This window comes from Diceros bicornis, chromosome 28 (genome assembly GCF_020826845.1).
Source record: "Diceros bicornis minor isolate mBicDic1 chromosome 28, mDicBic1.mat.cur, whole genome shotgun sequence".
In the NCBI taxonomy this organism is placed as follows: Eukaryota; Metazoa; Chordata; class Mammalia; order Perissodactyla; family Rhinocerotidae; genus Diceros; species Diceros bicornis.
Genome location: NC_080767.1, coordinates 20,708,853 through 20,725,207, shown reverse-complemented (window position 1 = coordinate 20,725,207; position 16,355 = coordinate 20,708,853). Strand labels below are relative to the sequence as shown.

The 16,355-nt window shown below is 41.1% G+C and overlaps 2 protein-coding genes across 2 annotated transcripts in view; both read right to left on the bottom strand.

Annotated features, from left to right (window-relative positions):
• Positions 1–7,580, bottom strand: part of HSDL2 (hydroxysteroid dehydrogenase like 2) — a 64,249-nt gene extending 56,669 nt beyond the window's left edge. Inside the window, exon 1 of the mRNA XM_058523796.1 lies at positions 7,473–7,580. Coding sequence (XP_058379779.1) covers positions 7,473–7,489 — 17 coding nt within the window. The 5' untranslated portion in view covers positions 7,490–7,580. The remainder of the gene's footprint in view (positions 1–7,472) is intronic.
• The window catches only part of KIAA1958 (KIAA1958 ortholog), a 309,540-nt gene that overhangs the window by 220,227 nt on the left and 72,958 nt on the right, over positions 1–16,355 (bottom strand). The window lies entirely within an intron of this gene.

Genomic DNA, 16,355 nt, shown 5'->3' with positions numbered 1-16,355 from the left:
CCACGTTCAGTTCCTGGGTATGGACCTACACCACTCATCTGTCAGTGGCCATGCTGTGGCGGTGGCTCACATACAAAAAGAGGAAGAATGGCAACAGATGTTAGCTCAGGGCGAATCTTCCTCAGCAAAAAAAAAAAAATGTCTTTTTACAGCTGGTTTGATCAAATCAGGATCCTGTAAGTGACACCAAGGACCAAGGAGTTCAAGTTTCCCCAGATTAGGGTGAAACAGTGTCTGTACCCTCAAAGTTAACATGGGAAACAAAGTAACTAAAGTTTCTGAGGTTGCTTTGCAGAACAGCAGGAGGACTCCTGATAAAGAGAGTAGCTTACTGACAGCCCTCAGCCTAAGTAAGCATCTCACGGGAGCATTAAGCAGTTGCCCCTGCACAGAAGACTTTTGAACTTCAGCCCCTAGGCCACATGCACCCCCTCCCCGTCTTATTCTCACAATGTGTTTTGAATTTTTTAAATTTATTTATTTTTCCCCCCAAAGCCCCAGTAGATAGTTGTATGTCATAGCTGCACATCCTTCTAGTTGCTGTATGTGGGACGCAGCCTCAGCATGGCCAGAGAAGCAGTGCATCGGTTGCGCACCCGGGATCCGAACCCGGGCCGCCAATAGCGGAGCACACGCACTTAACCGCTAAGCCACGGGGCCAGCCCATCTCACAATATGTTTTGAAACAATGCTTAGAACTGCACATAAGCTGGACTGGCCTGGTGGCATAGTGGTTAAGTGCGCACACTCCGGGGTGGTGGCCCAGGGTTCAGATCTTGGGCGTGCACCGATGCACTGCTTGTCAGGCCGTGCTGTGGTGGCATCCCATATAAAGTAGAGGAAGATGGGCATGGATGTTAGCTCAGGGCCAGTCTTCCTCAGCAAAAAGAGGAGGATTGGCAACAGATATTAGCTCAGGGTTAATATTCCTCACCAAAAAAAAAAAAAAAGAACTGCACCATAAGCAAGCTACTCTGTGACTGGTAGAAAGAATAACCTGTCCTCTGCCCAAACTTTTCCTTCTGGCCCAGATAAAGAAGTAACCATAGTTTTCTTAGATTCCTCAGAAATGCTGCATTCAGCAGATCTGCTACGGAGAAGCACTCAATATTCTGCAGTCATCCATCACCTGACATTTCTGAGCCCCCTCCCCAAAGCTGTTTGCCTTATATAAGTCATTTCCAAATCAGTTTCCCTTTAAGATGGGTTTTTTTAAGACAATAGTCCACCATCTTCTGATATGCTAGCTTATCGCTTATTCAAGTTCTTTCTCTACCACCACCTGCTTGGCCTTTTATCTTGTGGCAAACAGATCGAGCAAGATCGAGCCCTTGTTCGGTATCATAAGGACCTCACATTGCATTTAGTTGTTATATTGTACAAGTCTCTTTTTCTTGTTTTTTGTGAGGAAGATCAGCCCTGAGCTAACATCTATGCCAATCCTCCTCTTTTTGCTGAGGAAGACGGGCCCTAAGCTAACATCTATTGCCAATCCTCCTCCTATTTTTCCCCTTTTTCTCCCCAAAACCCCAGTAGATAGTTCTATGTCATAGCTGCATATCCTTCTAGTTGCTGTATGTGGGACACCGCCTCAGCATGGCCCGACAAGCGGTGCGTTGGTGGGTGCCTGGGATCTGAACCCAGGCCGCCAGCAGCGGAGCGTGCGTACTTAACCGCTAAGCCACGAGGCTGCCCCCTATTGTATAAGTCTCTTTTAATCTGTAACAGCACCCCTTCCATTTTCTTAATGCCATTTATTTGTTGAAGAGTACAGATCATTTGTCTTGTAGTCTAGCCCATATTCTGGATTTTGAACTTCTCATTTTTATTGTTATTATTCTCTATTTATTGCAGATTTTTACTTGTGTGCAGAAATATAATTTTCCTCATTGACTTTTGTATTCTGAAAATTTGTCAAACTCTTATTATTATTTTGTTAATTTATTTTTTTATTGCAGTAACAACGGTTTGTAACATTGTATAAACTTCAGGCATACATCATTATACTTCTATTTCTGCACAGATTACATCATGTTCACCACCCAAATACTAATTACAATCCATCATCACATACATGTGCCTAATCATCCCTTTCGCCCTCCTCCCTCCCCTCCTCCCCTCTGGTAACCACCAATCCAATCTCTGTCTCTATGTGTGTGTTCGTTGTTGTTTTGTCAAACTCTCATTAAATCTAATAATTTAGATGTACATTATTTTGGCTTTCTCTGTAGATAATCATATTATCTGCAAATAATGACAGCATTGTCTCTTTCATTTCAATCCAAAAATTTGTTCTTTCTTCTCATGCTTTTTTTCTTTCTCATTTACTAAAGAAAGAAGAAAAGTATTCCAGATGGAAAATCTGAGGTACAAGAAGAAATAAAAACCAAAGATATCTGTAAGTTAAGTACAGAAATCTAAAAAAGTATTTACAATAATAATTAGTAATAATGTAAATAATAATATTTGTTGCGTTAAAAAAGATAGAATTAAAATACATTGTTACACACATACAAGTTGAAAATGGGGTGACTGGAGTTTAACTTTTCTAGTATTGTTAACTTGTCTTGTATTATTTGGGAAAATGGTAAAATTTTATTTACTTTAGACATTGGTAAGTTATATACATGTTAAAATTTCTAGGTTAAACAAGATAAATAGAAATCCCAGACCTTGACAGTTTTGGTGACAAGGATGGGATGCTGACAGAGACATGGTTTTCTAGGAAAAAAAGGACAAGAGTCTCATGAGCCAGGTTAGGGGACAGAAAATGACAAAGGGGAGAGTAAGGATCTTTATCTGTTCTTCTGTTAAAGAAGCACACCAACAAAAGGTAGGTATATACTATAAGACACCATAGTATTCAAATTTCTACACTAATACCACCCCCAATAATAAATCTACTAAGTAAAGTTCAAGATTTCTTTGCACTTCTTTTTGTCTTTAGAACAAATCCCTCTAGGGCCGGCGCCGTGGCTTAGTGGTTAAGTGCGCGCACTCTGCTGCTGGCGGCCCGGGTTCGGATCCCGGGCGTGCACAGACACACTGCTTGTCCAGCCATGCTGAGGCCGCATCCCACATACAGCAACTAGAAGGATGTGCAGCTATGACATACAACTATCTACTGGGGCTTTGGGGGAAAAATAAATAAATAAATAAAATTAAAAAAAAACAAAAACAAATCCCTCTAAAGGCATGTAGTCAAATTACTATTTTAAAAATTATTTGCATATTTCTTTTTCTCTGTATGTTAACGTCATAAATTTGATAAATAGTTAATTTCCTTTGTTTATGTTGGCATTCCATTTGACTTTACCTCTTTTCCCTCACCAAAGGTGAGGGATGTTGTAAGACGCATACATGTTTTAAAAGCCAAAACCTTATACATACGTATACTCAAAGAAGTCTAATCCCTTGCCTGCAGCTAATCAGCTTCTTGAATTTCTGGCTTATCTTTCTTGTATTTCTTTTTCCAAGAATGCAGAAATACATACTTACATATACAAAACATATTCTGTGTGCGTGTAATTTTCTCTTTTTTTTATACAAAAGGTAGTATACATAGAGTATTAAAGTAATTTTTTTAATGTAAGTATTTAGATGAAAACGTCCTGGGGCTGGCCCAGTGGTGCAGTGGTTGAGTTTGCGCGCTCCACTTCAGCAGCCTGAGGTTCACCGATTCGGATGCTGGGCGTGGACCATCAAGCCATGTTGAGGCAGCATCCCACGCAGAGCAACTAGAAGGATGTACAACTATGACATACAACTATCTACTGGGGCTTTGTGGAGAAAAAAGGAAAAAAGGAGGAAGACTGGCAACAGATGTTAGCTCAGAGCCAATCTTACTAAAAAAATTTTTTTAAAAAGTCCCAACTACTGCTTTAACAAGCCCTATTGCTTTGCCTTTGGTCCAGCTGGATTGATTCCCAGTAGAATAAGGGACATTTTTCTGCTTACTCAGAGTCTCAGTCACTGGTGGAAAGAAAGGCAAACGCTGCTTCTCCTCTTAACCTGAAGCCCAGGTCTGTACCACTAAGGAACTCCTCCAGCTCTAAAGCATTAGAACCAGAGTACAGAAGGTGAGAAAGAAAGGTCCCAAATTTCTCAGTACCATCGGCAGATGGCTAAAACTTGCCAATGAAGAGTTAACCTATACTACTATTTACCAAAATTCTCTGGTACCTCAAAATCAGGGTGGAGGTGACAAAATTTTTAACTATTTTAAAAAAGAAAATCACTTAAAAGAAAACTATACAAGCTATTATAAAGTTCATCTGGAAAAATAAACATCCAAGAATAACCAGGAAAATTCTGAAAAAGAATCCAAATGAGGCAGGAACTAGCCTTCCCAGATATTTAAACATTTTATAAAACTAGAGTAACTTAAATAGTTTGGTACTAGTGCATGAATAGACAGACCAAAGTAACAGAATAAAAAAACCATGAAACAGACTCCTCAGCCAGCCCTGATTGCCTAGTGGTTAAAGTCAGGCACACTTCGCTTTGGCAGCCCCGGGTTCAGTTCCTGGGCGCAGAACCATACCACTCGTCTGTCAGTAGCCATGCTGTGGTGGAGGCTCACACAGGACTTACAACTAGAATATACAACTACATACTGGGGCTTTGGGGAGGCAAAAAAAAAAAAAAGAGAGAGAGAGAGGAAGATTGGCAACAGATGTTAACTCAGGGCGAAACTTTCCCTGCAAAAAAAAAAAAAACCAGACCCCTATACATAATACACACAAGAATTCAGTATATGATAGAAGTGGAATTTCTACCAGAAAGGAAAAGATAACTAGTTGGTTAATGGTGCTGAGACAACTGTACACCCAGCCATCTGAACCAAAATGAAGTGGGCTTGCTAACTCACTTCCTATGCCAAAACAGTATTTCATCTCAGGTAGATGAAAAAATCTGAGTACAAAAAAATGAAACCATAAAAATACTAGAATACTTACCAATTAAAAAAAAAAATCGTGGTTTAAGATGACCTTATAAGTTTGTCACAAAAACACAAAAGTCTTAAAAGAAAGGATAACTCTGACTCAATAAGAACATATTTTCGCATGATAAACAAGTAGTATAATGAAAGTCAAGATGCAATGAAAAACACTGAGAAAAATATTTGTAACACATATGACATAGAACAAAATTTTAAAAATCGAGGTCACAGAGTTCAAAAACCTAATTTGCGAGCCAGGCAAAGAAAAAGACAAACAGATGGCTTTAACCCAGGATTTCTCAATCTCTGCACTACTGACATTTTGGACTAGATAATTCTTTGTTGGAGGGGTCTATCTTGTGTGTTACAGGATGTGTACCAGCATCCCTGGACTCCACCCATTAGACGCCAGTAGCACCCCCCCCAATTGTGACAATCAAAAATGTCCCCAGATATTGTCAAATGTCCTATGGGGGTCAAAATGCTCTCTGATGAGGACTACTGCTTTAAACATAAAAAGATCCTCATCCTCACTCATGACGCAAACTTTAACTATAATGAGGTGTCAATTTTTTTCTCTAATTAGATTTTTATCATCAAAACAAACACTTGTATTAGCAAATATTTTGCTGTTTGCCAACATGTTAGATTAGGAAATCTCATTCATCCTTTTGGGTGTGCAATCTCTTTGGAGTGCTATCAGTATTAGCGATCAAAATTTAAAGTGTATATACTTTTTGATCCAGCAGCTTCACTTCTAGGAATTTATCATATAGATATACTTAAATATGTGCAAACAGGTTAATACAAGAATAATCATTGCAGCAAAGATGGAATAACAAAAAACTAGAAATGATCTGGCATCCAACATTAGGGAGCTGGTTAAATAATGATACATCAATAGACTACTACATAACCATTAAAAAGGAGGAAGATCTAGATGTACTGAAAAAGTGTGTCCCAAGACATACTGGGTAAAAATGGGAAAACCCAGGGGCCCACCCAGTGGTGTAGTGGTTAAGTTCAGTGTGCTCTGCTTTGGTGGCCAGGACCTACACCACTGGTGGCAGCGACCCACATACAAACTAGAGGAAGACTGGCACAGATGTTAGCTCAGGGCCAAGCTTCCTCAAGCAAAAAGAGGAGGACTGGGAAGATATGTTAGCTCAGGGCCAATCTTCCTCACAAAAAAAAAAAAGTGGTGTGCTTAGGGTGGTGTATAAGATGTTTATAAACACATAGAATATCTTTGGAAACATACCAGAGAGTGGAAACATACCACAGAGCAACTAGAGGACTGGAAGTTAAGGATGAGGAAACTCACTTTTTTCCATAGGACCTTTTGAGATATTTAAGTTTTTTGGTCATGTGCCTGTATGTTTCAAGCCAATTACAGAATGGACACGCCACTCAGCTCAAGACACCCATATTTTATAGAAACAAAGTAGAACGATGGTTGCCAAGAGCTGAGGGCAAGGGGAAAAGAGGAGCTGTTTAATGGGTACAGAGTTTGTTTTGCAAGCTGAGAAAGTTCCTAGATATTGGCTGCACAACAGTGTGAATATACTTAACTGAACTGTACACTTAAAAACCGTTAAGATGGCAAATTTTATGTGTATTTTACCGCATTTCAAAATCTTTTCAGGGCCGGCCCCAGGGCTTAGCGGTTAAGTGCACACGCTTGGGTACTGGTGGCCCGGGTTCGGATCCTCACAAAAAAAAAAATTAAAAAAAAACCTTTTCAAAGTGAACAACACATCCACTCCCCAAATTAAGATTAGTTTAGTTTGTTACTAACTTAAACTCACTCTGTGTGTGTGTGTGTATGTGAGGAAGATCAGCCCTAAGCTAACGTCAATGCCAATCCTCCTCTTTTTTTTTGCTGAGGAAGATGGGCTCTGAGCTAACATCTATTGCCAATCCTCCTGCTTTTTCCCCCAAAGCCCCAGTAGATAGTTGCATGTCATAGTTGCACATCCTTCTAGTTGCCGTATGTGGGACACAGCCTCAGCAGGGCCAGAGAAGCAGTGCCTCCGTGCACACCCCGGATCCGAACTCAGACCGCCAGTAGGCAAGTGCCTGCACTTAACCACTAAGCCACCGGGCCGGCCCCCTAAAATCACTTTTTAAACACCCCATTATTTTACTATTCCAGAATTGAGCGTTGGGAACAAGTGGAGACTTACTGGGGGAACGAGTATTCCAGTGACCTTTCACCTAGAACTTGCACGTCTTCAAAAAGACACGCAGCGACTGCTAAACCCAAGGCAGGGCTCGCCCTGGGAACTGCGGGGTAACCCGCTCTGGATCCTTTACCTGTGGAAGAGGTTTTCACACGGCTGCCACCCTGAAGTACACAACTTTGGGTTACTTTCCACGCGTTAACCGCAGATTCTAAGAACACGGCAGGCAGCGCAGCCCAGCTTTCCAGAGCGCGCCCAGCAGCTTCATTAACCCTCCCACCGCGGGGGCCGGCCCCCGGGCCATCCATTCCGGCCCCACCTAGCCGCGCAATCCCCCATCCCCTTACCCGGTGTTGGGTAACATGACTTTCGTAGATCAGAGTCGGTGGCGACAACAGCGACAGCGACCTGACAGCGACAAGCTGACCGTCTCTCCGCATTTAGCCCCGCCCCCACGCCTCGCCCCCCGACACTCCACCCCAGGCCTGCCGGGAATGGGCGCTTGAATAACCGGGAGGTCCTGAGTGCGCCTGCGCACGCAGTGGGCCTCCCTGGCACTGGGCGCTAGTTTCCGCCTCCCCACTGCCTCGTCTCTCTGCGCAAGCGCTGTGAAAGACAACTCCGCCCCGCCCCTCTCGCGGGGCTGTACGAGGACAATCGGTCTCCCGCCGGCGTCTAGCGTACTGGGCGCGTCAGGCGCCACGTACTCCTTTTTTGCGTTTGTTTGCCAGCGAGGTGGCAGTTTGAGTCCTGCACTAGGGACCTTGAAGGCTGAGGTGCCGCTTCTCCTCAGCAGACTCTGACCTGGGTGTGCTTTGGCTGTCTTATCTCTGTCCAACCCCGAAGCTGGGCGCCTGCTGGGCTGCACGCGGTCCTCGGAGGTCCCCGTTTGTAACGCTTTTCCTCGGCAGAAGCCGGCCGGCGTCGCACTTCGGCTCTCCCACCGTAACGCCGTAACGGGGCTAAAGACGGCCCGACCTCGCGCGTCTCTAGGTGGCCCTGTGATAAGGGGCAACTTCTAGATCAGAGCGCTTTGCAGTAGTCGCGCCTGTGAATTCATAGTTAACTCTGGTTTTTCGACTCTTAGGGCATCTCAGCGAAGAAACTCCCAAACTCAGTGCTGGAATAAGGTGAACTGTGGGATCCAGTCTTGCTTTTGGTAATATCCTTGAACATAACTCAGCTACCCTAATGAACTAAAGACTGGCGTATTTTTAGGGGGACATGAAGAAATTGCTTTTTATTTTTTAAGGGGTAGAACAAAGTGATGAGGAGGTAGTTATATGGGGACTGGTTAAAGAAACAAGCCTGGAGATGGGCTCTCCCATTTATTACAAGTCCTAAGTGGCTCTATTTATTCATTATATCACTTGCCAGTCTCCTATAGGCGTTTAAATTTGCGGTCCATTGTATGGTCCTTAGAGACTCCCGAGGAATTTATTCAACAAATATTAGTACCTACTACGAGCAGGTCACTGGAGATACAGCAGAATAAAAAGGACAAGGTCTCTGCCCATGTGGGAAGGAGGAGGAGTAGCCATTGTGTTCTTTAGACTGTTGTAAGTATTAGATGTTTTAGAAAGAGTGTTGATAGGGGCTGTTAGATGAAAAAACTTACTCTCCACTCAAGGTGAAAAAGACAACCTACAGAATGAGAGAAAATATTTGCAAATCATACATCTGATAAGGTCTAGTATCCAGAATATATAAAGAACTCGTATAACTCAGCAACAAAAAGGTGAACAACCCAATAAAAAATGAGCTAAGGTTCTGAATAGACATTTCTCCAAAGAAGATATACAGATGGCCAGTAAGCACATGAAATGATGCCCTACAGCATTAGTTATTAGAAAAATGCAAATCAGGGCCGGCCCCTTGGCTTAGCAGTTAAGTGCGCGCGCACTCCCGCTGCTGGCAGCCCAGGTTCCGATCCTGGGAGCGCACCGACCCACGGCTCCTCTGGCCATGCTGAGGCCACGTCCCACATACAGCGACTAGACGGATGTGCAGCTATGACATACAACTATCTACTGGGGCTTTGGGGTAAAAATAAATGAATAAAAGAAAAATGCAAATCAAAACCACAATGAGATTTGTCTTTACACACACTAGGATGGCTATAATGGAAAATAGAAAGTGTTGGCCAGGATGTGGAGAAATTGTAATCCTCATACACTGCTGGTGGGAATGTAAAATGGCACAGTCACTTTGGGAAACAGTTTTGCAGTTCCTCAGAAAGTTAAACGTATTTACCAGCTACCAGATAGCCACATGCAGAAGAGAAATTCCACTGTTAGACATATGTATACCCAAGACATGAAAACATCTTCAGAATAACCACCAGATGGCACTGTTATTTTATGGTCCAAAATTATGTAATACTGCAAAATGTTAATTTATTTACAATATTGTGATATTAATATTATAATCTGACTTGGATTGAGGCAAAAATAGCATGAGGTTCTCTATAGGACACCTCTCTATATAAAGAGGAAATAAGAGAATGTATAAATTTAAATCCCTTAAAATAATATTTTAATTCATTAAGATGGGATGTGATGGTCTAATTCATTTTGTATTATTATTTAAATTATCACTAAATAGTAAAACTTATCTTCACTTGTTTTGTGACTTCTAAAGTCTATCAAGGGCCAGCCTCATGGCTTATCGGTTAAGTGCATGCACTCTGCTACTGGCGGCCTGTGTTCGGATGCCGGGCGCGCACTGACGCACCACTTTTCTGGCCATGCTGAGGCAGCGTCCCACTTACGGCAACTAGAAGGATGTGCAACTATGACATACAACTATCTACTGGGGCTTTGGGGAAAAAAGAGGAGGATTGGCAATAGATGTTAGCTCAGAGCCGATCTTCCTCAGCAAAAAGAGGAGAATTAGTATGGATGTTAGCTCAGGGCTGATCTTCCTCACAAAAAATAAAAATTAAAATAAATTAAATAAAATAAAGTCTATCAAGTTTAATTCTCCAATACTGTTAAGTAATTTTCAAATACATAGGAGATTGAAAATGCTGTCTTAAGTTGAGATGTCAAAAGAGATGACGGTGAAAACAACTGTAGTTTTAAATTATCAAATAAGGACTCTTCTAACCCTGATCTTGCATAAGAATATATCTTTTTAAAGTGTATAATGCAGTAACATTCAAATTTGTTAACCACAACCCACATAAAAAAATATATTTTTCCGGGCAGGCCCAGTGGTGTAGCAGTTCAGTTCACGCGCTCTGCCTTGGTAGCCCCAGGTTCACCAGTTCAGATTATGGGTGCAGACCTGCACACTGCTCATCAAGCCATGCAGAGGTGGCATCCCACATAGAGCAACTAGAAGGATGTACCACTATGACCTACAACTATGTACTGCGGCTTTAGGGAGAAAAACGGAAAAAAGGAGGAAGATTGGCAACAGATGTTAGCTCAGGGCCAATCTTCCTCAAAAAACAAAAAAAGTTTTTCATCCAGACTCAGTACACACACAGTTTTTTATTCTACTTTATTTGAATCTACTATATCCTATCCTGTTTTAAAAAAACAGTTGATCATAACCTGCTAAGTTTTTTTGATGACTCATTAATGGATCATAACCTACCTTTTGGGAAACACTGCTTCAGTGTGTTGTAATTTGCCATTGTGATTTTTCTTTTTTTTTTCTTTTAATTTTATTTATTTTTTCCCCCAAAGCCCCAGTAGATAGTTGTATGTCATAGCTGCACATCCTTCTAGTTGCTGTATGTGGGACGCAGCCTCAGCATGGCGGGAGAAGTGGTGCGTAGGTGCGCGCCAGGGATCCAAACCCAGGCTGCCAGCAGTGGAGCGTGCACTTAACCGCTAAGCCACCGGGCCGGCCCATCATTGTGATTTTTCAACTTGACTTTTAAGATATTCTAGGCATTCCCAGTCAAATATAAAATTACTAATTAGTGGTCAGAGGCTAACAATACAATATGGGTAAGAGCAGATGCTTTCAGTGGCTTTGGGAGAGTCAGGGATCTCTTGCAACTTGGCATCTCCTTCACTGACAAGACTGCCCACCCTTGTTTGAAGGTTAAATGGGGAAATCCTTGGGGTTTTGCGGGTATGGCAGTTATTTCTGATAATGTACCAAATGTTCCCCATAGGACCCCTAGCTGCGCCTTTTGTTGCTCAGTGAATTATTGCCAGTCATTATTTAATTAGTAACTGTTGGATATTAACCTCATTGCTGTATTTTTTTATGTCTATATCTTTCTTTCTTTTTTTTTAATTTATTTATTTTTATTTTTCCCCCAAAGCCCCAGTAGATAGTTGTATGTCATAGCTGCACATCCTTCTAGTTGCTGTATGTGGGACGCTGCCTCAGCATGGCCAGAGAAGCTGAGCGACGGTGCGCACCCGGGATGCGAACCCGCCGCCAGCAGCGGAGCGCGCGCACTTAACCGCTAAGCCACGGGGCCGGCCCATGTCTATATCTTTCTGATATGACATGATTCTAACAATCTAGAGAAAGTGAAAGTTTATCTCTAATACCACACGTCAGAGATAATCATTGTTAACAGTTTGGCATATATCCTTTAAGACTTTGAAATTTTTATTTAGATTTTGATCATTTTCAAAACATAGGAGAGATTACATAAACTGTATTGTTTTGGAACCTGTTTTTGTTTTACTTAATGTATCATAGACATCTTTCCAAGGTTAAACCTAAAAGTTTAACTTTTTAAAAATAGGTGCATAGTTTTCTTTTATATGAATGTACTTCAAATTAATTTTACGATTCTTATTTGTGATGGACATTTAAGGTGTTTCAAAATTGTCTCTACTATAAATAATATTGCAATAAAAGAGTTTATGCATACATTATTGTTCACTAGTCGTATTGTATTTCCCTAGAATACGTTTCTAGATGTGAGACTGTTTGTTAAATGGGTATACACATTTAATACCCTTTAGCAAGGCAGTACTAATAATTTACACCAGGATTTCTCAACCTTGCCACCATTGACCTTTTGGGTTGAATAATCCTTTGTTGTAGGAGTCTGTCATGTGTATTTTAGTATGTTTAGCAGCATTCCTGGCCTATACCCACTAGTAGATGCTATAGCCCCCCCCAATGTATGTGTTTATATACATAACATAAAGTTTACCATTTTAACCATTTTTATGTGTATAATCAGCATTAAGTACATTCACCTTGTTGTGCAACCAACACCACCATCCATCTCTAGCCCTTCCAGTTTTGACAACCAAAAATGTCTCCAGAAATTGTTCAAGTCCCCTGGCGGGCAAAATTCCCCTGGTTGTTTATGCCATCAGAGAGGTGAATGAGAAATCAAAAATGTCAATGTCATTAAAAAGAAGAGAAAAAAAAAAGACTGAGGATCTATAATAGATTAAATAAGACTGAAAAAAGACATTACAACTAAATGCAACACATGGTCCTGGACTGAATCTTGTATAGAAAAAAATTTTGCTATAAAGAACAATAATAGCACGATTAACAAATTGGAATAGGTACTACAGATTAAAGTATTGTGTTAATGATAAATTTCCTGAATTTGATAACTGTACTGTGGTTATTTAAGGGAATGTCTGTGTTCTTAGTATGAAGTATTAAGGGGTAAAGGAAATGAATATGCACCTACTGTCAAGTGTGCATGTGTGTGAGGGGGAGAGGATGCTAAAATAAATGTGGAAAAATGTTAAAAATTCATGATTCGGGGTTAAGATATATGAGAGTTTCTTTTATTATTACAACTTTTCTGTAAGCTTGAAATTAATTCCAACTAAAAAGTTTTCTTTAAATGAATGTGAATGCTTATAGCTGAAACTATTGATTGCCTATGCTTTTCAACTCCTAGTTCCTTGCTAATTTTGTTCATCTGTGCTTGAGAAAAACGTAGCTATAACTGCAGCTCAGGATAAAATTCTGATTAGTCTAGGTCAGTGGTTCTCAAACTTTAGTGTGCACTAGAATCACCTGAAGAGCTTTGTAAAATACAGATTAATGGGCCCGACCTCCAGGGTTTCTGACTCATCAGGTCTTGGACAGTGGAGTTGAAGACTTTGTAGTTCCAACAAGTTTCCAGGTGATGCTAATGCTGTTGGCTGGCGCCAGAAGGTATAAGCCAGTAGTTCTCAACCTTGTTGCAAATTGGAATCACTTGGGGATCTTCAAAAACTTGTGATGTCTGGGTCTTACTCCCAAGGATTCTAATTAAACTGGTATGGGATACACACAGGAAGTAGTATTTTTTAAACCCCCTCAGATAGTTCTAGTATGCAGCCAAGACTGAGAATCACTGATCTTGGTCAATGTAATCCCATTCCCCTTGTGAGTGTCTCGTTTAGAAGTGGGTGTGTTATCCAGTTCTGGCAAATGTGAGGTCTGCTGGAAAAGGTTTTCCTGCTTTAAGAAAGGAACCACAGAATAGATTGCCTCTTTTCTTCTAGATGTTATTTCTGGATGTGATGCTTGGAACAGCTGCATCTATTTTGCAACCATAAGGGGAAGTAGCCTTCCCCTTTCCCGTAGCTCCTTCAAAGGTAAACTTTCTCCTATAATACATATGAAGGAAAGGTTGAGGTTGGGGGCAGTTGTCTCAGAACCCTCCTGAGTCTCCCACCTAGCTTTCTGAGAGCTCCCACTGCTCCAAGGTACACTGTGGATTTTCCTCACTTTGCAGCTGGCCATCTCTTAGCATTCCAGGAAACAGTTTCCTTAGTAAACAACTGCTCTCTTGCATGAGTGCAAGTAGTGGAATATGTGTGTGGATCATGCCAATTTTCACTTTTTTGCTCTGTTGGTTTGTTTACTATACCATCCCCACACAATTCTTTGCCAGAGTTGAGGATTACATGAGAGAATTACTATGTATATAAAAAAATTAAATTTATACTTTATATGACAACTGCTACCTCAGAGACTGCTATTTGCCTCCCCATTATGCATTTTCCACTTATTACCAACAGTATCTCTCTATTATTAGAGGTGGCAATATGCCCAGTAAAAATACTGCTTCTCTCAGCCTCGCTTGCAACTAGGGGTGGCCATGTGACCAAACAGTGACTAATGAGACATAAGTGGAAGATGTGGGGAGGACTTCTGGGAAAGATTCTTTAAAGAGCTTCCAGCCATTTTGTGACTTTAAGAATGAAAATCAAGAGCTGGCCCGGTGGCGCAAGCGGTTAAGTGCGCGCGCTCCGCTGCGGTGGCTCGGGGTTTGCCAGTTCGGATCCCCGGCGCGCACCGATGCACCGCTTGGCTAAGCCATGCTGTGGCGGCGTCCCATATAAAGTGGAGGAAGATAGGCACGGGTGTTAGCCCAGGGCCAGTCTTCCTCAGCAAAAAGAGGAGGATTAGCATGGACGTTAGCTCAGGGCTGATCTCACACACACAAAAAAAGAACGAAAATCATATGCTCACATGATGGAACAAAAAGGAGACTGTGTCTTTGAACATGGAGTGTCATAACAGCCCTAAAACCACTAATTCTAGACCTTTGCATGAGAAATAAATTTCTATCTAGTTTAAGGCACTGTTATTTTTAGTTTTCTGTTATACGCCCCTGGACTTACCTCTTAAATGTTACTCTGTCTCAAGGCAAAAGTATCAAAAGAATATAAACCATTGCAGAGGGTTCCCTCTTGAGCACACACAAATGCTTAGCTTTATTGTCTTCATATCTGCTTTTCTCCCTAAGAGCATCAATTTTGTTCAAATTTTCTTCTTTACAATTGCCTTTAATATCTCCACCCCCTTTCAGGAGGTGCTTTGCTCGCAGGGGTTGGTGTCATACTAGGATCCATCCTCCTTTCTCAAGCCAAACATTTTCTTAAGTCTGAATTATTCATTTTTTTTAGAATATGACTTAGCAAGAGAGTCCAGGCTGGGTATGGGTATTCCAAGTCCAGTACTCTTGGAGAAAGTTCCACCTAATTCTTCCCAGCGTCCTGTTAAGTATCTGTTATCGCAAACACACCCACATCTCCCAGTCAGGCATTGATTCTGAGAGACAGTACTCTATGTACTCCTTCCATGCTGAGAAAGAGAAACATTTGACTTTTCTATAATCAACATATCTTCACCCCGGCTTACTATAAGGATAACATTTTATTTTGCAGAACAAGGTTAGTTCTTTTTATCTTCTAGCTTTCAAACTGTGCCTACTAGGCATTTGGAGAAAAAAAAAAAGAACGTTGGAAGTTAGCTTAAGAATCAGGTCCATAATTGAACCATCTCTCTAAAGGGCCACTGCTTTGCTACATAAAGATCAAGCTGTGGAATTACCCCATGTCTTTACTCTGTGCCAAATTAAATTCTTGTAGGTGTCATCCTCCTACTACCCTCTACTAAATTAAATTCTTGATTAAGGTCTCATACTCCCACTGCTCTGGTAGAAGAGAGGCTATATGAAGACTTCTTATCCTCTGATACAAGTAATCCTCTACCTCCAGGGGTGGGGTTGGGGTTGGGGAGGAGATTTGCTTTTCAGTTGCATAAATAACATATTCTCATAGAGAAGCATTCCAGATTGTTCTTTTGTTTTGTTTTTCTGCTACTGACCTTTCGCTTGTTTGCCTGTTCAAGGTTGAACATTTGCCTGTGCCCTGTGGGATCATCTGCAGTTAAACATTTTTTAGAACCACATTGGGGAGGGAGAACTACAGCTCTATCCAGTTGTCTGGCTTCCCAGGGAACTTTCTACTGACCTCGCAGACTATGATCTGCTTTTTGCACAAGGCTATTATTTCAAGGAAGGGAAAATAAGGAAAAAGAAAATAGATATACTCTCACCAATGTATTTGGCTCCTTGTTAAACAGATATGTCAAAAAATTTAAAGGGAAGGTTTGAATTAGTGGCTCGAGTGAAGGCTTTGTTCTAGTTGCAAAATAAAATTTATATTTCCTATTAATGATATGGTCTCAAATACCTAAGAAGGGAGTATTTTGTCCCAGATAAGAACATTTACAATATTATAGGCATCTATAATATGTATCAATTTCATTTATCTGTAGACAAATGGAATACCAAGGCAGGAAAAGCAAATGAACTCTAAGTATAGTAGGCTAACTTCAGTTCAGGGAGGAAGAGTATAGATAACGGGTTAATTGGAAAAGAGAAAAAAAAAAAGGAATTGTCCTTTTTCTTCTGCTACACTACTCACAGCTATTCCTCCACCTCTCCTTCTTGGAAAAGATTGGGCTGAATCACATGTTAGTTAACTGGTTAGGGATAG